The 22,294-nt window shown below is 39.1% G+C and overlaps 2 protein-coding genes across 11 annotated transcripts in view; one reads left to right on the top strand and one right to left on the bottom strand.

Moving 5' to 3' along the window:
- Nucleotides 1–1,459: 1,459 nt before the first annotated feature.
- gamt.S (guanidinoacetate N-methyltransferase S homeolog) lies at nt 1,460–21,015 on the bottom strand (the record flags this gene model as incomplete). The annotated part of the gene is given in 7 exon segments (NM_001087223.1): nt 1,460–1,957; nt 5,390–5,500; nt 6,617–6,684; nt 6,782–6,845; nt 7,152–7,297; nt 8,522–8,769; nt 20,995–21,015. Coding segments are annotated over 6 exon segments (702 nt in total). The 3' UTR covers nt 1,460–1,816.
- The window catches only part of dazap1.S (DAZ associated protein 1 S homeolog), a 24,695-nt gene continuing 23,301 nt past the window's right edge, over nt 20,901–22,294 (top strand). For 9 of the 10 annotated variants that reach the window (XR_005963617.1, XR_005963616.1, XM_018234379.2 and 6 more), the window contains exon 1: nt 20,901–21,077. Coding sequence is in view for 8 of the 10 variants with exons in the window: in XM_018234379.2 (XP_018089868.1) it covers nt 21,049–21,077 (29 nt within the window). In the remaining 2 variants the exon portion in view is untranslated. The remainder of the gene's footprint in view (nt 21,078–22,294) is intronic. The other variant, NM_001088619.1, reaches the window with a different exon arrangement.

Genomic DNA, 22,294 nt, shown 5'->3' with positions numbered 1-22,294 from the left:
CCCCACACCCACTTTCTTTTTATTCATGGGATTTTTAGAAGTTTATCAGTGAAAGTTAGAGTTTACCATTTGATATAAATACACTTTTAAAAATCCCAAAGGAATAAATTGAAAGTGGGTGAGTTTTTTTTGTCCACACTTTTATAAATCTGCAATTTGGCAGCAGTGGGGTGCTAGGTTTTTTTTTTTCTGTGAGTTTCCTCCCAAATTCCAAAAAAAGTTAAATGGTTCTGTATAAAACTGACCATAATGTTTGTCAATGTTACAAGATACTTAAATTATACACTTGACTGTGGAAGGAATTGTGAATCAGGTACAGGTATAGGACCTGTTATCAAGAAGCTCGGGACCTGGATTTTTCCAGATAATGGATCTTTGAGGTACGAGTACAGGACCTGTTATCCAGAATGTTCGGGACCTGGGTTTTTGCAGATAATGGATCTTTCATAATTTGGATCTTCATACCTTAAGTCTACTAGAAAATTGTGTAAACGTTAAATAAAATAAACAGGCTTGTTTTGCTTCCATTGAGGATTAATTATATCTTTGATCAGGTACGCAGTACTGTTTTATTGTTATAGATAAAAAGGAATTCATTTTGAAAAATGTGGATTCTTTGGATAAAATATATGGGAGACTGCCTTTCTGTAATTCAGAGCTTCCTGGATAACTGGTTTCCAGATAACTGATGCCATACCGGTATTTTTTTTTTAGCAAAAAAAATAAAAATGTAACAATAAAACCATACCTTGTACTTGATCCAAACTAAGATATAATGTATCCTTAATGGAAGCAAAAGCAGCCTATTTTCTAGGAGACTTAAAATATAGAGATCCAAATCACAGAAAGAAAACTCGAGGTTGCAAGCATTCTGGATAAAAAGTTGCATATCTGTATGCGTTTTTTGTTGTGGAGTCTTTGTTACACATATTTGTACTGGTATAAATACAGGTCATATACTAATTAGATGACCCTTGGCATTCCTGTTTATAATGTTTTACCTTTACACCTGATGACATAAGAAAGAAGATGTTCAAATATGGGAAATTTGAAATTCTGTAAAACGTTAAAGCTTTGTAGTTTGGAGTAGAAAACACTTGGATACTTTCCAAAAAATATATATTTTTCTGAGGTGAACTTTCTTGTGGCTTTACTCCACATAAGTTGCAGTAAATATGTTGCTTTTCAAGCAGCCATTACAATTCATGTGCACTATTTTAATGTTGGGGCCTCTACATATCAAATAAATATCTTATGCATACTGGGCATCAGACTGTTCAGGAGATGCCTGGAATTTATATTTGACTTTCACTTGTTATCTAATAGCATGAGGGACACTTAGCCACTTTGAATTTGACAGAATCTATCCAACAATAGCCAATTTACATGTAGAACCCAAATCCTAACATTTTAATGGAAGCAAATGTAAATACAATGTGCTATAAAGTAGCAGGACAGCTTGGACTTTTTTTTTTATTTTTCACATGCCTCACACATAAGTGATTAACCTATACTACTGGCTATGCCAACCACTGAGCAGTGGTTTAGCCTCTTAAGAGGACAACAGGGCTTTTCATATAAAGCATTATGAGGGGGGGGGGAGAAAAACACTTCATGTTCCGAACATGTATGGCTTTATTGATCATTTGGTGGACTTTGCTGGCAGAGTGCTTGCTGTGTAAAATGGGAGATTCACAACTCTGTCCCGATGGCTTTACAGTCTCTCATACAGAGGAAGGTCCAGTAATCATTTAGCAGATGACCAGTGTCACCATTTTTTTTCATCTTCTAATTACAAATGTAGGTTCCACAGTTCTCAGACCTTCGTAATGGTTGGTGTGATCATCTTTTTGAAGGAGTAGTATCTGCAATCCTCAGGAGGTACCAGGTCCATTACAGTAGTACTAATGTTCTCAGACTTGAAACCAGCATCCACTAGTTGTGGAGTCTGAGTCTCCTGCAAAAAAAAAAAAAAGTCTGTAAGTATGGTAAAGGTATGGGACCGGTTATCCAGAATGCTCGGGACCTGGGGTTTTCCGGATCTTTCCGTAATTTGGGTCTTCATGCCTTAAGTCTACTAGAAATTTATTTAAACATTAAAAAAATAGGCTGGTTTTGCTTCCAATAAGGATTAATTATATCTTCGTATAAGCTACTGTTTTATTATTACAGAGAAAAAGCAAATCATTTTTAAAAAATTGGATTATTTGGATAAAATGGAGTCTATGGGAGCTTTCTGGATATTGGGTTTCCGGATAAGGGATCCTATACCTGTATACAGCTGTGTTAAGAATAATAGTAATCTGACATCACTAACCTGATCAATCACTGTTTTTGGTAGAAATTATATTTCTACATGAAAAATAATTTACTAGTAGGTATAGTAGAGTAACGGTAATAGAAAACCAACAGTCATGACATGTATGCTGCTGATTCTGTGCCATTGAATCATTAATTGAGGCTTGTTCAAAATAATAATAGCTTATTTCAAATAATAGCACTGTGGAGTTCAATTAGTGAGCTTATTCATTCTGTTAAAAAAAGTATCAATTACGGCCCTTATTTAAAGTTAAATTTTGCAAAATTGTAGCAGTTTAGAGTCTGCATCTGAATTACTGAGCTGCCAGACAGAAATGCAAGAAACGGGAACACTAAAAATTAGCAGAATATGATAGGCTGCTCAACTAAAATGATTGCAAATGCTTTAAAATGGCAACCAAAACCTGCTTTAAAATGGCAACCAAAACCTGAAGAAATGGAAAGCTACCACTTGAATGGATAGAAAAATAGCCAAAATGGCAAAGACTCAACCAATGATCAGCTCCCAGAAGATTAAAGAAGGTCTAATATTACCTGTGAGTACTGTTACAATTAGAAGACACATGTAAAGCCAAGCTATTGCAAAGAAACCCCCACAAAGTTGAAAAAAAGACATGCTGAAGAGGTTACAATTTGCAAAAGAACACATTGACTGGCCTAAAGAGAAATGGCTCAACATTTTTTGGACTGATGAAAGTAAGATTTGTCTTTTTGGGTCTAGGGGCCACAGCCACTGTGAGACGACCCCCAAACACTGAATTCAAGCCACAGTACAGTGTGAGGACAGTCATACATGGTGACAAGCATCATGATATGGGCCTATTTCTCTCATACCAGGAATCATGGATCAGTTTCAATACATAAAAATACTTGAAGAGGTCATGTTGCCTTATGCCGAAGAGGAAATACCCTTGAAATGTTTCAACAGGACAATGACCCCAAACATACAGGTTGACAAGCAACATCTTGGTTCTAGACCAACAAGTCCAATATAAAACGCTGTTTCTGAGGCAAAACCAAGAAATGCAGAAGAATTGTTGAATGTAACAGGTGCCAGAAGTTGGTGGACTCCATGGAACACAGATGTGCAGCAGTTTTCAGAAACACTGGTTTAGTGATTCAAAGGAAAGCAAAATCTTGAAACATTTTTTAGTTCATACAGTGAATGTTTGAGTTTGTAAAGAAGAATGCTATTTTTTGGAACAGCCTAATATTCAATTTTCTTCACTAAAGTAATAACACGAATTTGATACATTTTTCTTTATGTTTTCAGTCGGAAAAGAATGTGCAGTGCTCCCAATGCATTTTCGTTTATGGAAATATTTTATACGGATTTTGAGCTTTATTCACTTTTAATCCACATTGATATTATTAACACTGATATTATTAACCAGTTATCTAGATGGGGAAGTCTAAAAACTGATCTTGTTCTGAAATAGGTTGCCACAACCACAATAAAGGCAAATAACCTCAGGGTAGTTATTTCTGAAGTAAGTATAGTGACATGAAGGTGCTCCACTGAGCATTTCTAAGTTTATATTCGCTTGTATTTGTAATTAAATAACCACTCTTTGGTTTTTTTTTTTTGAAGGTTCTACAATTAGAATAATTGTGTAGAAATCACACCAGAATTGAATGTACTTTCTAGTGTAAAACCTATGCGTTTGTAATCTCCTCCCAATTTAGAAATGGTCTGCTCTTTAAAGGAGAAGGGGGGGCAGGGGCGATCCTGGCCCCTCTGCCGCCCCCTCCCCCGTGCACTTATTTTTTTGCGCCTGAAGGGGTCCACGAGGGCGGCAGAGAGGGCCAGTACGCTAGCGCAGAGAGCCTAACTGCGAAATTCGGCTCTTAAAGTACCAGGAGCTGTATTTTTGCCGCCCCTGGTACCTAGTGGGACGCTGCCGACTGAGTCAACCCCTGCTTGCCAAATGTTAAACCTCAGGCCAATGCTCCTATCAGCAGAAAACTGCACCAGCACCACGGAGCGATCCTCTTCCGGCTTCCTCTTGCTTTAAATTTCCTGGGGCAGACGCATGCATAGTAGAATGAAATAGCCAGCTTTTATAGTTAAAGTTCAGCTTTTGACTAATTTCACGCTAATGCACAAGCGCAGCCGCGAGAAGCAAGAAGAACCCGAAGAGGATCGCTCCGTCATGCTCACTGGTATAACCTCAGGCCGGTGCAGTTTTCTGCTGATAGGAGCACTGGCCCAGGGGTTCAGGCAAGTAAATACATTCACTTGGGGGTGCCTAACATTTGGCACCCCCAAGTGTGAAACGACTTTCCGTCTCCTTTAAATCTGGCCATACATGTAAAGATCCGTTCATTTGGTGAGTTCACCAAACAAGTTGGTATAATAAAAAGATGGCATTAAATTCTACAGCAATTAAGTAAAAGAAAATATGATAGCGTTTATAGATATGGACTTTGATTATTTAGCATTGGTTAAAACTAGGGATGCACCAAATTCATTATTTTGGATTCAGCTGAAACTCCAAATCCTTTGCAAATGATTCTGCCCAATACTGAACCTAATCGGAAAACCGGAAGCAGAAAACCTTTACTTCCTTGTTTTGTGACAAAAAGTCACGTATTTCCCTCCCCGTCCCTAATTTGCGTATGGAAATTATGATTCGGATTCAGTTTGGCCAGGCACAAGGATTCGACAAAATCCAAATTATGCTGAAAAAGGCCGAATCCTGGATTCAGTGCATCCCTAGATAATACAACCTATAGTAAGAGGGGATCTCTTTTTTGTCTTTGCTGTCTTTAAATACACACTTTGAGAAAAGGGAAGACTGGAATTACCAGCATGGATGTGACATTAGTTCCAGGGCCCCGTTTGTGGCATCACTAACTGCTACTTATAAATGCCATGTGCATTGGAATTAACAGCATCAGCAAACATTTTGGAATAAAAAGTTGCAGCACAGTACTGCGGATGTTTATGGCCTCCTTCATACAACGTGTACTATTGCATTCCTTGGCCTTTGCAGTGTGACCAAATTAAGAAGGTGATCCCACTAGATATAAAGTGAAGGGAAACGCTGGGAAAAACACATTTACTTACCTTGAACATTTTTTCTATGTCATTGTATTTGGTCTTCAGTAGTTCACCCCAAGATGTCAGGTTGCAATAGGTAAGGACCCCCCCAGGTTTAAGCAACCGATAAGCATGACTCTGCAGAAACAATGTGGATTACTGATGTGTCAGAACAGAAATATTTTCATTAACAAATTCCAGGTTGAGTCCAACCTCTGCAAACAGTGTCGGATTGACCCACCAGAATACCAGGAAAAATTCTGGTGGGCCCAGGTGTCAGTGGGCCCTCATGCTGCTAAACATTTGTCCTATTTCATGGCCATTCCCTATTTATATGGGAACAAAGAGGCTAAATCGATGGAATAATAGATTATAGTATGTAAAAAGAGAATAGGAGAATGGAGGTTGAGTGAAGAGAGGAAAATAAATAGTGCCCCATGTCTACGGTTTTTGGTTGGGCTCCTGGTGTCCCAGTCCGACTGCAAATGACAGACCTCATAAAAAGTTACACTGGATAAAATAATTTTTATTTAGACAGACTTAGTAAAGTCATCTTGAGAAATACCAGAATCGTACTTACGAGTCCATACTTTTTAAGACTTAAGTTGAAGTAGCACAAACAAATAATGTTTTTTTCAGTAGCTTTCTGTTTTCTGCTTATAGTTTCTCTAACATTTAAGATTTAAAAACAAATTTGTTTACATCCTCCAATTTACAAAACTGTTACAACTTGTGTCCCAGCAGCTGCATAATCTTCAGCCCCTACTGAGCATGTCGAACTACTGCTACAAATGATACATTGGTTGCTTGGATTCTTATGTGCCAACCTATGTATCTAATTTTATTGCATTATAAGGTCACCAAGTGACATAGTAAGTTAGGTTGAAAAAAGACACACATCCATCAAATTCAACCTTTTTAGTCTATATATAACCTGCCTAACTGCTAGTTGATCCAGAGGAAGGGAAAAAATTAGCTTTCATTGCTTGTACAAGAGGGAAGAAAAGCCATAATTCTATTTTAAACCCTACATTTTAGAAAAGCAGCAAAGAACAGAAAACAATTTAAGAAATTAAAAAAATAATAATTTCTGTTTTTTCTGGTATTTTTGTAAATGTGCCCTACTACTTCCAAAACTCCATAGTTGCAAATAAAATGGCAGCTCAAATAAAATGGCAGCTCAAATAAAATGGCAGCTCAGGGTATATTTAGTATTTCAAAAATGTAAACTTTTAAAAGGAATATTAATATTACCTTGATAAAGTTGAACTGGTGTGTGTGCCATGTTTCTTCAGAAAGTGGGTATGTGTCATAAAGTATTCCTGCAGGGTTAGAGAAAAGTGCAATATGAGTCAGGTTGTAACAGAGGCGTTTTAACTGCGGCATATATGCTGACCACAACATTTTTGCAGTGCTTACCATCAAAGTGTCCATCGGGTAATGTTGGCACTACTTCCTCCCACAGCCCTTTTAATGGCACAATCTGAAAAAATATAGGACAGATTTATAAAATATTCTCAACAGGAGTGTAACTACAGAGGAAGCAGACCATACAGTCGCAGGGGGGGAGGGGGGGCTAGGACTTTAAAGGGCCCGGTGAGGTTCTAATTAGGGAGCAATTCAATATACCTTGCTAGAATTGGTGAGATTTCTGTGGGGCCCATTAATATGTAGATACTCCACTGATTCTCAATATTCATGACCATGCCATAAGTAACAATAAAGGCGGGTAAATATATTGCAAACATAATTTGAATTCCTGTTCCTTTAAAAAACATATAGCAGTCACCTTATGCGGTTGCTTTGTGGCCCATTCCTGAAGCCGCTTGAATACACCATCATTGCATTCAATTATCCAGTGTTCCTCGATGTTGTACTCTTCCAGCTTAGTGGCTGCAATTGCCATGCCAAAACCAATCTCCAGCACACGGCCACCTAAAGACAGTACATGAAATAAAATTTAGCTGGCTTTAAAAAAAAAAAGCACAGGGAAATAAAATGACAGAAGAATATGCAGCTCCATATTTGATAATGCATTTCTGACTGATAAAAGCAAACACCCCGGTACATCAGGTGTATCCCTGTTTCCTGACATGATACACCCAGAACATTATATAATCCCACGTTTTCTAAACTAATTTTTCAAGATGCACTGCAATGGTGTGCACTTTAAAGAGCCAATAACACAAGCAAAATAAAGGCCACTGCTGATTCCCACTGACACGAATGCAAGGGTATTTTCTGGAGTAAAATAAATGCAGGCAATAAAATGTGGTGTTTGCCATTGCCCTTAAACTGTGTGCACACGTTACAGAGAATATTAAAGAAAATACAGACCGCCCACATCTCTAAACCCACGGTTTTAAAAAGTGAGCATAAAAAGGGGACTCTGCAGATAACAGATATGCTGTGTAGAATACAATGGGTTTATTTCTTACACAGGAAGATAAACAGGGTCAAATGGGGTTCATGGCTACAGGACAATATACTGAATGGACAGTTTGGTCAACTGAATGCCCTGTATACAATAAAATGCTGAATATTCCAGTCCTTAAGAAGAAAAGGTTGCCTAGAATAATGTCACTGGGATTAATTTATCTTTATAACTGCAAACTCACTTATTGCCCTCTAACTAACAGCATGTTCTCGTTAACAGTACAAAGAACACGAAGGGAGGGAGAAACAAGCTCTGATCAAAGTATAAACCCTAGTGTCATTACAAAGAGACCTTCTAAATGCTGAATCCATGCAGTGAAGGAAATACTTTAAGGAACTATAAAAAGAGCTTGGAGATCCCTCCCCCCTCCCCTTCAGCGCACAGCTGTTCCTAAATGTGACAACTCCCTGCCATTCTAAGGCATACATATTACAGCTCCTACAAATGCTACATGCTTGTTTCCCCAAGAAAACCTCAGAGCAAGGGAACTTCCAAAAGGAACAGGGCAGGCCTGATCGATCCCTGCTATATAAAAATTCACAGGGTACTTTTATTAGTGTTTAATGTTTTCAAAAAAAAATAAAAAAATTATTGGTGTTGCATAAAAGGCTAATGTTAAGAGGCTTCTCCAACACATTGACTGCAGAAGTATTACACCCTCTGTCTCAATATTCCCAAACACCCCCTAAATCAGTAGTATGAAATAGACTACATATTCATACCCTTGCTGGCCGCCACAGTCGCCAGGCTGTGCATGTATGGGGTCTCCCACCTCTCCATCACCGGTTTGCCCATGATCTCCAGGTGAGTGTCGGTCTCATCGTAGCCCGCAGTTGCATCGTGCCAGGCGGACTTGCAGCTCTCACCCTCTGCGAAGATCTTGTCGGAAGACATTGATTCGGTTGGTCAAAGGAGGCAAAGGAGCGAGAGAGAGAAGCGTGCTCCCACTGGAATAATATAGGCTTCAGGGCTGGGGGCGGAGACAAGAATCAGGGGATGAATGGAGAGTCCGCCTGGGACGTGTCCATAGAAAAAGTCACTAAATGAAAGGGGCTTGGCCTTGTCTGTAAGATGTGTGACTGCTACTAATCATAGGTCAGAGGGCGGTATAAACGGAGAGGGAATAGCTTAGTTTAAACAGCTTTACTATTGCCTGTCAAAGTATTTAATAGCTGCTATAGGAGCAGTATTGAATACTCTTCTTCAACTCCAGTATAAGAAATAGGATTTGTGCTGAATATGCTTTTTTTCTTAATGTATTCATATATGGTTTTTGATATTTTTTGAGCTACACAGGGCATTTGAGGCTATTCCATGACTAGGCCATGTGAGGTAGATTATTAGAATACCATTTTTTTTTTTTTAATACAGAAGTCCATAAGAAGTGCTAATTGATGATTGGGTTGTTTTTAACTGTATTGCCTTCACCTACCTTGCCTCCTGGGATAGAGTAGGCAAAGAAATCTTTATAAATGAGCTCCTCCGCTTACCCAGTTGCTGCTTGTTTTAGGTTTACAGATATTAGGAAGGGAGTTCATCATATAGATGGTTTTATTGCTAAGTCTAATTAAATAAATAGATATAACACCATAGTGGAAGAATATAAGTTTACTCCTGGGTCTTTTAAAATGTTTTTTTTATGAAATCATGCCAGTATCAACAAGCCTCAAAATGCTCTAGACAGGAGTCAAAACATCAGTACTGATTAACTTCCAATTCCCCCGTGCAGTCCCCCAAACCCCCCCCTAAACAATAATCAAATAAAGCATTGCTTACAAGATAAAAGAAGTGTTGCAGTGACCATTTCTTTTTCTTCTGTTCATATTTTCAAACTGATTTGATTGCCAGGGCAAATTAGTGATAGATAACAGCCATGTCTATATGTGTTTTATGAAGTGCATATCCATGATGTAGGTTGAAACATAAAGCTAGCAAGAAATAGTGTGACATAAGCACTTTTTCTTTATCACATAACTGCTTCACTGATCTAAGTATTTTCTAGATCTATACTTTGCTCTTAGACACTTGTTTTGTGCTGACTGATGATGAATAATTGTCACATTTTACCTTTAAAGGACAAGGAAAGCCTGTTAAGCTGGCCACAGACGCAAAGATCCGATTGTACGAATCAACTTACGATTGGACTTCCCCATCTCCCGACCTGCCACTAACCATTACAATCAAATAAAGTACAAAAGAACAGCTCAGCCGATGTTCTGCTCCTGACAGCAATCGTATAAAAGTTATGTCCGACCAAAGCTAGTAACAGTCTCCCACTGAAAATCGTACGATCGGCAATACATGCAGAGATATTATCAGCAGCCGACAAATCTTTTAACCTGTCTGATCGACCAAACGACCGATCTCCATCAGACGAAAAATGTCGGGACTCTCCACACACGGCCCGAAAATCGTATTAATCCTCGAATCGTACGATCAGATCTTTGCGTCTATGGCCAGCTTTAGACTGGAGGGGGTGCCAAAATTGCTAGGTACCCCCTAGTAAAATAAATTGCTAAATTTTTCCCCACTTGATGCTCCTCTTTGTAATTGTATAAGTGCTGCACCAGCATTTTACTTACCTGATCATGAAAAAAATGTTTTTACAAAAATACTCGTTGCCAGTGGATAAGCTGGGGGCTAAGGGGGTAGGATTGCATATTGTGTGTGTGTCGGTGGAAGTGAATTCATACGTTGTGCACATGATGTCACATGCACAACACAAGAGGGGGTACGCTGAGGCTAGGGTGCTGTTTTTAGGGTGGTGCCTAGGGTAAGCGCTACCAAAGCATTGCATATAGTCATATGAAAACGTTTGGGAACCCCTCTCAGCCTGCATAATAATTGACTCCACTTTCAACAAAAAAAGATAACAGTGGTATGTCTCAGTGGCGTAACTACCGGGGGAGCAGGGGTGCAATTGGGCCAGGGACCGCACCCCCACAGGGCCCCCCAGCAGTCACGTGCGCCACTGTATTCGGCTGCAGCCGCACGGACTATGGTGGGGGCGGGGCCCGGCTGCACGGCCCGCACCAGGGCCCCCCCACCTAGTTCCGTCACTGGTATGTCTCATATCATGGTTTGAAAGTCTACAGAAAGCTATATCAGATGTTTAAACTGTCAGTTTCAACAAGAATGTAATCAGGAAATGGAAGGCCACAGGCACAGTTGCTGTAAAACCCCGGTCTGGCAGGCCAAGAAAAATACAGGAGTGGCATATGCAGAGGATTGTGAGAATGGTTACAGACAACCCAAAGTCACCTCCAAAGACCTGCAAGAACATCTTGCTGCAGATGGTGTATTTGTACATCGTTCTACAATTCAGCGCAATTTGCACAAAGAACATCTGTATGGCAGGGTGATGAGAAGCCTTTTCTGCACTCATGCCACAAACAGAGTTGCAAAAGCTCATTTAGACATGCCACAGTCATTTTGGAACAAAGTGCTTTAGACTGATGAGACAAAAAATGAGTTATTTGGTCATAACAAAAAGCGCTTTGCATGGCGGAAGAAGAACACCGCATTCCAAGAAAAACACCTGCTACCTACTGTCAATTTGGTGGAGGTTCCATTATGCTGTGGGGCTGTGTGGCTAGTTCAGGGACTGGGGCCCTTGTTAACAAGGGTCAGGTGAATTCAACCCAAAATCAACAAATTCTTCAGGATAATGTTAAAGCATCAGTCACAAAGTTGAAGTTACGCAGGGGTTGGATATTCCAACAAGCGAATGACCCTAAACACACTTCAAAATCTACAAAGGCATTTATGCAGAAGGAGAAGTACAATATTCTGGAATGGCTGTCACAGTCCCCCGACTTGAATATCATCGAAAATCTATGAGATGATTTGAAGCAGGCTGTCCATGCTCTGCAGCCATCAAATTTAACTGAACTGGAGAGATTTTGTATGGACGAATGGTCAAAAATACAGCCATCCAGAATCCAGACACTCATCAAAGGCTATAGGAGGTGTCTAGAGGCTGCTACATTTGCAAAAGTAGGCTCAACTAAGTATTGATGCAATATCTCTGTTGGGGTGCCCAAATTAATGCACCTGTCTAATTTTTGTTATGATGCATATTGCATATTTCTGTTAATCCAAAAAACGTAATGTCACTGCTGTAATACTACTGTTTCCAGAAGGCATGTTATATATTAAAAGGAAGTTGCTACTTTGAAAGCTCAGCCAATGATAAACAAAACTCCAAAGAATAAGAGGGGTTCCCAAACTTTTTCATATGACTGTATATCTCATCACCGATGGTTTGAGTGTTAAATATTGGGAAGGAAACAAGGGACATCTTGTCATCTGCAGTAACTAAAAAAAAAATGTATTGCCAGTGACAAAAGTCCCATGTGCCATTAACTATCACATGGGAGTTGTTCTCTACACCAGAAGTGTGGGCCAACAGACCCCAGTGTGAGATAGTGTGCTCTTCTACAAAAATGTGCAGTTAGGGTTGCCACCTGGCCGGTATTTTACCGACCTGGCCAGTAAAAATTATTATTGACCCCCAATGTTATTAATAGGGAAAAAAGATAAATATATAGGAAGGCCGGTATTTTTTCCAGAAAAGGTGGCAACCCTATCTGCAGGACTAGAGCCCAGGCCCCCGTTCCCCTCATAACCACAGAATTTGCTATATTATTAGGGGTTTAACTATAGAGGAAGCAGACCCTGTGGCTGCAGGGGGGGGCAGGAGGTATAGGGGCCCCATGAGGCCCTAATTCATAAACAACTTTAAAGAGATACTGACACCAGAAATTAAAGTCTTTTTTTACATCTATCATAATATTGCCTTTGAAAGCAACTTATAACTTTGCCATAAATTATTTGCACAATGCTTTTACCTGTCTGATGCCCCATGTTCCTGTATGAGGGGGCTGCCATATTTGTGCAGCAGTAGTCTGTTAGCATTAGAAACTTTAACTGACAGTCTGAGATGGGACAGTCAGGTTGGCAGTCAGATTTAGAAACTTCAACTAACAATTGCTTACAAAAACAAACCTCTCAGCAAAAAACGATCAACATGACCTATAGGTAACTTTTAATGTACATTCATGTTTTAAAAAGTAGTTTTTGAGTGTCAGTATCACTTTAAAAAATATTGGTAAAACAAGTCAACCGCTAAACATTTTGGGGGCCTGAAATTTTTTTTACTGTGGGGCCCAGAAATATCTAGTTTATTCCACAGGTCTACAATGAAATTGAGGATTCAGTGAATCCCAGTTCTAGGGGGGACAATGCTTGTAAATGATTAATGGCTAATTTTCAGGGCCCTAACAGAACTGATGCAAAGCAAAAGGACCTGAATATTCTAATAGTATACTGTATTCTATTCAATGTGTTTTATCTATAAACTGGAATAAACTAGTATTTTTATCAATATTAAATATATTTTACACCTGTGAGTCTAAAAGTCTAAAAAAGGTGAAAAGCCACGGTTGAGGGCAGAAACTATAGGGGTTTTTAGAGGGTTACGTCAAATAGCTGTTCCTGCATCCTCAGGGGTAGCCCAGGCTCAGACTCTATATTTCACTGGTGACTGAGAACAGGGAATTAAAAATAAAGATAGCAGACTCATGATGATATTTGTACCCATTAGCCCCAAGTCAGTAATATCTAAAATGTCAATTTAGTGCATATCAGGATAGGTTATGCCATGGTCTGACAAGTGTGTTACACAAAGGTGGAGAAAATGGTAGGCCAGTTGTTTTCAATTTATCTAAATAATATACATGATTTAATTATCTTTGATGATCATTTTAATCATTTTGAGTGTTGCTTTGTCTATGTAGGCACAATACATTACATGGACTATTTGACTTTCAGTGGGTCAGACAAGGATTCTGAGGGAGGTGCTGTTTTTTTTTTTTGTTGGTTAATAACTCAACAACCAAAAGCTCCACAAGTGCCATTAACCTTAATCTTTTACTCCTCCTTGCACAATCATTGTACAATGAACACCACAACTCACAAACAATCTTACGTGCATATGCAAACAAAAACAAATAAAAACAATATAAACCAAGGGGTGACACTGGGAAAGTAAACATGGCGGATCAATCATGGTTACATAACCATATCTGGAAAATGCTAGTTAACGCAGGCCAATTAACGAATACAACCTGTTCTTAAGAATTTTCAAGGCTGGTCTAATATTTTAACATAAAATAACAAAATTAACATAAATAGTTTTCCTTTACGCTTATGAACCCCTCCATGTTTTAAGGTGGCCATAGACACACCGATAATATCATACATAAATAATTTTAGTACGCTATTTGGTGCGTGTATGGTGGGAGAAGTGCCGACCAATATTGGACTTGGATATCAGTCAGCTCGTTGATCGGGCTGGCAGAAAATTTTTGATCTGGATTCTATTGTTTCTACCTGTATATCTGACGATTCAGCTCTACACGTGTTGAAACAAACAAATCTTTCTTGGAAAGATCTTTTCTAGGAAAAATTGTTATTGTAACGTCTATGGCTCCCTTTAAGCTGGCCATAGATGTAAAGATGTTTAAAGGATCATTTCATTTTTGTGAGACCACGATTATCTTGAAACGATCGTTTAAATGTACGATTTGTCCATCAACTAAAAAGACCATTTCAAGCGATATTGCCAGGAAAACTGAGGGTAGCTGCCTGCATGGCCCTGCAAAATTGATAGATTGCACTGGGCCGATAAATTTACCTGGCCGATCAATTTCCTGACAGATGTCGAAAAAAAATCATAAGATGTACGATCAATCGATTCCCAGTACTTAACGTTAATTTGACGGATTGGTCGGATTGCACTGAAATCAATCGTTCACCAACAAAAGATCTATGGGGATATATATGGTTTTGGCTCTATATGGTGTATGACACTGTAGTTAAAAAATAATGTATTTGTCAGACTTTATTTATTGTTTTCCAATCAAGTTGTACACACAATGTTTAAGGTATAATATAACTGATAATCGAATGTCACAATTGTACTTATATAATTGCAATATGGCCACAAAAAAAAAAGTTTACGTTGTGGCATTCTTGGGATCAGTGGAATTTCCAAGTTGCCAAGCAGTGGTATAACTACCAGGGAAGAAGTGATACAGCTGCCCCGATGCCCCATCTCTGGGGGGGGGAGGCTGCCTGGGAGATATGCATAACTGCAATTTCAATATTGGCCAGACAGAGAGGGTTATATGTCCACTATTTTCACCATTATAACCTCTATAAACTAAATTAATCAGTATATCTCCCAATCTCTAACTTATCTCTATCTCTAAAGAAATTGTAAAATTTTATCACCCAAAATGTTTACAATCAGCAATCCCTGAGACCTTCCATTTTATGTGTCACTGAAGGACTGTATGTGAACGAAGACTTTATGGAGAATAGCAGAAACCATTTTGGCGTTACCTTTCAGCAGAGACTAGTACTGCAAGGCAACCAGAAAGAAGATAGCATTCCTATAATAATTTAATTTGTTAAAGGCAACACTTGGGCACCTATAGTGCTAAACTAGGCACCACGGATGCAAAGGGACTTGTCTGTAGGAATCATCACAACCAGGGGCATATTTAATAGGGTTGAATTTAGAGTTTATAAAAACTGCCATAAACTTAAAATTCGACAAAAAAAATGACCAATCGAAAACTATTAAAAAATTTGAATTTTTAAAATTTCGGGTGAATAGGATTGACCTGAAAACTTGAAGTCAAATTCGATTCGAGTTTTTTCACCAAAAGGTTTTTTTCCAAAAGTCCACCAAACAACTCCAAATTGATTGTAGGAGGTCCCCCAGGCTTAAACACCAATTCAGCAGGTTTTAGATGGTGAATAGTCGAATTTGAATTCTGAAAGGGACAGTACACGATGAATTTCAAAATTCGTATTTCACCTTCCTAGTGTTATATCCCACAGGAATCAAACTTTAGGAAACTAAGGGTGGGGAAACATAGTGCTAGTTTGGTATTCAGAGCTAGAAGGAATGTTTTTTTAAATGCCTATGGCAAAAATCACATAATCAAAGAACAAGGTGCTGTATCTTCAAAGAAAAGGCACACACTGGGGATCTGGGGAAGGTATAACAAACAGGGTTGCTTAAAATTTATAGATAACTGTATAAATTAGAGATATAAGGGGGAATGCCTGCCCAGATCTAATACCTGCCCTCACTCCCCCAGGCCGCTGACACGCTGAAGGTAAGTTTAATTTATGCACGCTTAGGGGAGGGGGGATGGCCCCTTTAGGGGGGTGTGGCGGCGCTGTGGGGGTCCCTGGGGCAGCAGCCCCAGTGGCCCTTGCCCCCACCAGTCCGACCCTGTCTGTCTGCACCAGAGCCGAGGCAATGAATTTGGGTGCAGGCACATCAAGCAGCAGAGGAGCAGATCATAGGCCTGTGTTTCTCCAGGCCGAGATCCACATCGTCTGGCATTATCAATATTAACATCATCATGTAGGCAATGATGAATAGTGTATGGCACCTGTTATCAGACTGTGCTTTTGTTTGGTGACTTCACCAAAGAGAGAACCTATGACCAGAATATATATAGTTTATTTAACTACTTGATAGTGTTTGAATTCTAGATCAAAGAACCAAAAACAAAAAGTGACCTTCAGACCATTATCTTGCCATGATGCTAGGATAAGCAACCGAACAGCAGTTTAACTACATATAGGTATTAACAATACATTTCTAAGTTGAGCACAACCTAGAGTCCTGCAGCGGGTCAGGTACAAGCAAATAAAGTGGGCACCCTGCTGAATGAGGGGAGGATTTTCAGGTGCGGGTATAGCCGCGGGTCTGCGGGTGGTCAGCGGGTTGCGTATATAAGGCAGTTGCGGGATCTGGGTCGAGCTGCGGATCAAAAGTGGGTAAATATGAGGGTTGCGGTTTGGGTCATGGACTGCAGGTTTGGGCCTTAGAAATTGGTTCCGCACAGGGCTCTAGCACAGCCACAACCCAATTCTTTTTATTACAGTTTTGAACTGTATCATTGGAGACTATTCTACCTTATGCTAGTTGATGTATTGCCCTTTGGCCATAAATATTAATAGCAATATTTATACTCCATACTGTAATCATTAGATCAGTATTTCTTAACCATTTTATGAGGGGGGCCCAAATTAACCAGAGGAATAAACTTTCAAAACTAAAAATATGTCATCCACCTTTTTCTAATTATTTATTCCTTTTGTACAAAAACATTTCAATGTGTCAGGGATACAATACAACCTTGAGAGATAGTGTAAGAAACACTAAAGTAGACAAACAGTAGAACCACCATTTTTTTAGGGATTTACTTTGAAATACAGCATTTAATGTGTTAATGACAAGGGTTAATCTGTGCAGCATTAATGTTGCACAATGGGGGGGGGCATGTGCAAGGCCTCTCTGACATGCATAACCTAAGCGATAAGTGATTTGTGAATGACTGTATGAGGTGAACACTAACTGGACTTGACTTTTTACAGACAGAACAAGGGCAAAGTATGCATCTGGTTAGTATTTTATACCTATTTATTTCACTAAAAATAACATGCATAGAGGATAAACAGTCTTTTTCGAACATTAGAACACAATGTTTATGTATAATACCATATAATGCAGTTTTGCGCCTCATTGGCGCAGCTCCCCTGATGCTAAAGGTATATGAAAATGTTGTTGTGTCAGTCATGCAAACGTAATTTGAAGAACAAATACAGTGGAAAATAGAGTAGGACTTGCTACCAGGGATCATTAACCCTTTCCAATTTCCACAATAGACCTATAAATCACTTACATCATTTATCATTTTTCTACAGCTATTGTTAATAGAGTGGGTCTTCAAATCCATACTATAAAGGGGCCCAACCACATATTGGAATAACATCAGCTTTTCTCCAATCCATAGGCACCATACCAGATGAAAGTGAATCTTTCTCAATAGAGGACAGTCGTCCCTCATCAGGAATTATAGTTATATGAATCTCCTTAGGTTAACATGCATGTCATGCTTTCAATATTATACCTTTTTTTTCAGTCTTTTAAGACATGGAACACAGAATGCTTCTGGGAGTATACCGGTTTTCTTTTTTGTTAACTCATCACAGACTTGTGTCTGTATGTCTACTATTCATAACAATACTGTATGACTACCTCTATTCTCATATAAATTATATTATGTATCCGAGTCATTTTCACTGACTCAATTTTTGCTCAACTTTTGTGTTTTTAGATTTGTATGCTTTAAAGGTGATACTCACCTTTTGTATAGTATGTATGAATGCATGACTCTATTTGTAAACTGCTGTAAGGACCCACAGCCTTGTACAATATATAAAAGTGCACACAGGGAGGACAAGTTACATAACAAATACAATAAATATACACAGAGCCATGTAGTTAGAGAGATGGTAGGAAGGGAGTCTCTGCTCCATAGAGCTTACAATCTAAATAAGTCTTACCAGAGTGGTAGGACTTTGGATAAGAAGGACTTTCCCCATTACCAGAGCTGTGGAGTCAGAGTTAAAAGCAATTCTGGGCAACTGGAATTGGAGTCAAGAGTCTATAAAAAGTACCAACTTCAACTCCTAATAAATTGTAATTGTAATGAAAAAAAAATTCAATATGTTCATAATAAAGTACTTGTTGTAAGAATAAAACCCAGCGCATAGTTGTTTCACTAATGTGAAGTCCAGCTGAGCTGTTATAATCTTATTGTTTTCATCTTTGTTGTCTTTTGTTTAAAGGAGAACTCAACCCCCCACTAATAAAAACCCCTACCCAGTACCCTACATATTCCCCCCTCCCTGCTCTCCCCCCGCATAGGTGATAACATCCATAAGTGCCCCTCATCCTTTACTCACCTATAAGTGCAGAGTAAGTGCAGCGGAACTTGTGGGCACTCTTCGGATTTCTCCAGGAAGCAAGCGCTGTATTGTCGCATGCGCAGTTGGAGCAGTCTTCTGGGTTGTAGCAACTGCACATGCAACAAAAGTGACGGAGATTGCAGAAGGGAAGGAAAAGGAAGAATACCAAAGAGCCAGAAGATGGCTTCCCTGCACTTACCCTGCACTTATAGGCGATTATGTAGGGTACTGGGTAGGGGTTTTTATTTGTGGGGGGTTGAGTTTTCTTTAAAACTTTAGGTTTATGGATTGTTTTGTAGCTTTTTTAATAAATAAAATAAAAAGCCACAATGATATAGACTTAGTTATAGATTTAAACCCAAAAGTAAAAGTTACATTTACTTGATATTCAGTGATGCGTTATCCCTCTGGAAGAGGGGTCGCAGACCTTCTTGTTCTGGAGAATCTTCAGAATTAAGCCTGGATTTATATGGGGTCCTTGCCCACCTTTCGGGCATTTTCTTTATAGCTGTGATTAGGGATCATAGCACTTGATACAGTAGTTTTGCACTTTTTGCACCAAAGTTGTTTGTATGCTATGCATGTGGTAAAACCTAATAAGGTGTATAAATAAAAGTAAAGGTGTATCTAAATTAAGCATATACAATTGGAAACAGGGTCGGACTGGGCCGGCAGGACACTGGGAAAAAAACAGTGGGACCGGGCATTTTCTTTATAGCTGTGATTAGGGATCATAGCACTTGATACAGTAGTTTTGCACTTTTTGCACCAAAGTTGTTTGTATGCTATGCATGTGGTAAAACCTAATAAGGTGTATAAATAAAAGTAAAGGTGTATCTAAATTAAGCATATACAATTGGAAACAGGGTCGGACTGGGCTGGCAGGACACTGGGAAAAAAAACAGTGGGACCGGCCTTCATGGGCCCACGCTGGACTTTTGTTTGTTGTTTGTTTAAATATAGAGAAATGCATTCTTATAAATGTATTATGTTACATTTTACAAAACACGGACATGCTACTGCATATATACTGTAACTCTAGATGACACAGCATCTGTAATGGGCATATTTATTATGCTGTGTAAAATAAATGGCGAGATAATAAAGGCATGTTTAATTTTATGCCAAATATATTTTGCATTTATTTAAAATCAAATGTAATTATACAAAATAGACACCAAAGCCAATCCCCACTGTGTGATGTAACAAAATCTACAATATATATTCTATATGCAACACCAGTAATTGAACCCTTCTAATAATAAAACTGCTACCATATGTTGCAACTTACAGTCTGTAGGAAAACTAAAGAGGGGGGTGGTAGTTCACCTTTATGTTAAAGGACCAGTAACATAAAAAAAAAAAATTAAAAAATGTATTTGTACTTAACAAAAAAAAAAACACCAAGACACTTTTAATATTAAATTCGCAAAGTCTTTTTTAAGAAATAACTTGCCAATTCTCTGCTTGCGCCGCTCGATGGATCGTCGCCGTTTCTGAAGAGGAGAGCAAGAGGAGAATTGGTAAGTGTCTTGGTGTTTTGTTTTTTTTGGTAAGTACAAAATAATTTTTTTTTTTAAATAAAATTTGTTACTGGTCCTTTAACTTTTATTATTTTATAGAATGGCTAATTATTTATTTAATTTAGACTATTTTTTATATAGTTTTTGAATTATTCACTTTGTTCTTCTACTGAGTCTTTCAAAACATTTTCAAATGGGGGTCACTGACCCCATCTAAAAAAAAAACCAAAAGCAATGTCACTGTAAAAATGGGTTGTTATTGCTGTTCTGTTTCTCATTCAGAACAATGTATGGTTGCTAGGGAAATTTGGGCATTGCAACCAAAATTGCAAACCGAAGAGCTGCTGAATAAAAAGCGAAATAACCCAAGAAGCACAAATAAAAAAAACCCTGCATTTTGCGACAGAATTCCTCGCTCTACGTCGTATTAAGTCAATTTAAAGGTGCACAAAGCCTTTAAACGTCTAGGGTTACGTTGTGCATTTACAAGAACAGCCTCTCGCTACTTCACACCTCCAGAAATGTAACTACAGCTCCAAGTTAACCCACCACAGCCCGGCTATTGGGGAATTTCTAGAAGTCGCAGTTTTATACACGTGGCTCGTCTAAATTTCAGCTCCTTTAAATTAGCTTTTGTATTTTTCGCTACACCAGCAAATAATCTTCAACGTCAGTTTGACGTCAGATTAGAACTACGCTAGCGTAGATCAGAACGTGAAACCAGAACGAGTTGTACTACATTTCCCGTCGTACATTGCAGCTTTCCGCGTACGTGATGACGTTCCGTTCCACCCCCTGTATGGAAACCCCGTAGTCTAGCGCCGTCTTACCGTTGGCTGGCTTGGTAGGAGAAGCTGCAGAGACCGGAGAGGGGTGACGGAGTTATGAACAACCAAGGCGGGGACGAGATCGGGTGAGAGGCTGGGAAGTAGGCATATAGGCCAGGGCAAATGGAAATTGAGGGTAATTGTAGGCCTTTGACCCTGAGTCAAATTGAAGGAGATGATGGGCCAGGGAAAGGCCGGAGGGTAGCTTGTAAGTGGAATGGAAAGCAGGACTTTAGGTGAAGTGTTGGTTGTGGGGGGCAGGGGACGATTTCAGGTGATTGTTACGTCACAAGACCTTGAGTCGGATAACATCTGTGGGTGACACGTGGGTATTTGCCAGGTTCTCGAAGCTTGTCACCTTGCTCCAGGCTGAGGCCTGGATCTTGTGGGGTGTTGTGGGAGGAAGTAGTCCTTTCAAGAAAATTGTGCTAACACCTTAGGGTTTGCCTAAATGAATATAGGCGCTAATAATTATGAGTGGCTATTGAGAAAAAATATAAGCGACCTATTCTTACCACATAGCAAATTATGGAATTTTTGTTAGGGTCCGAGTAAATGAGTGGGCTGGAAATGCTGAGTGGGCACCCGGGGTCGGTGCCTGCAGAATTCTAGGGGGGAGGGGGCGGATGTGACGTATGTGCAGCCATGATGGCAATTTAAATCCAGCGTCTGGGCAGTGCTGCACAACTAAACTGCATCCCCCTACTTTTAATATGTCTGTTTTTCCAGAATATTGGGAGGCGTCTGCCTTTCCATTTTAAGTGCTTTCATTGTATTGTAGGGAATAGTCTTAAACCATAAAACTAGGTGGGGAATGGTTGCTCTGTGATGCAGGTTGGTTAACTTGTAAGTTTGGTTTAGTGGATTAATCATTTAGCAACAGACTTTGCATAAATGTATTTTCAGCAGATGGAGGTGTGGTCTGTGCATCCTTAAGCTGTTTAAAACTCTGCTCCCTTGAGATCTGGACCAACATGTTGTTTGTAAATTCCCCTTGGAAAATGATACTGAGTTGTTGAATTACACTATAATTGGGGGCTGAGTGGAATGCTACATTCCCTCTTTAGAAATACTCTGGGGATGTTTTTTTTAATTTTTTGCACAATATTCTTTTAAGTAGCCAGTTTCATTCAAGCAATAATATAGCGTTCTGCTGAAAATCAAAGAACCAGGCTTCATAACATTGTGTTTTTAGAGAAAAATGGTAAACAGTCTCTCCACTTCCCGGTGTAAACCAAGTTTTGTTTTAACTCAGAGGAAGTACCTGGATCAATAGGAAATGGTTATTGTCTGGATTAACCAC

This window comes from Xenopus laevis, chromosome 1S (assembly GCF_017654675.1).
Source record: "Xenopus laevis strain J_2021 chromosome 1S, Xenopus_laevis_v10.1, whole genome shotgun sequence".
NCBI classification, from domain to species: domain Eukaryota; kingdom Metazoa; phylum Chordata; class Amphibia; order Anura; family Pipidae; genus Xenopus; species Xenopus laevis.
Note: the sequence above shows the minus strand (reverse complement) of the source record. Positions and strands in the feature narration are given on the sequence as shown.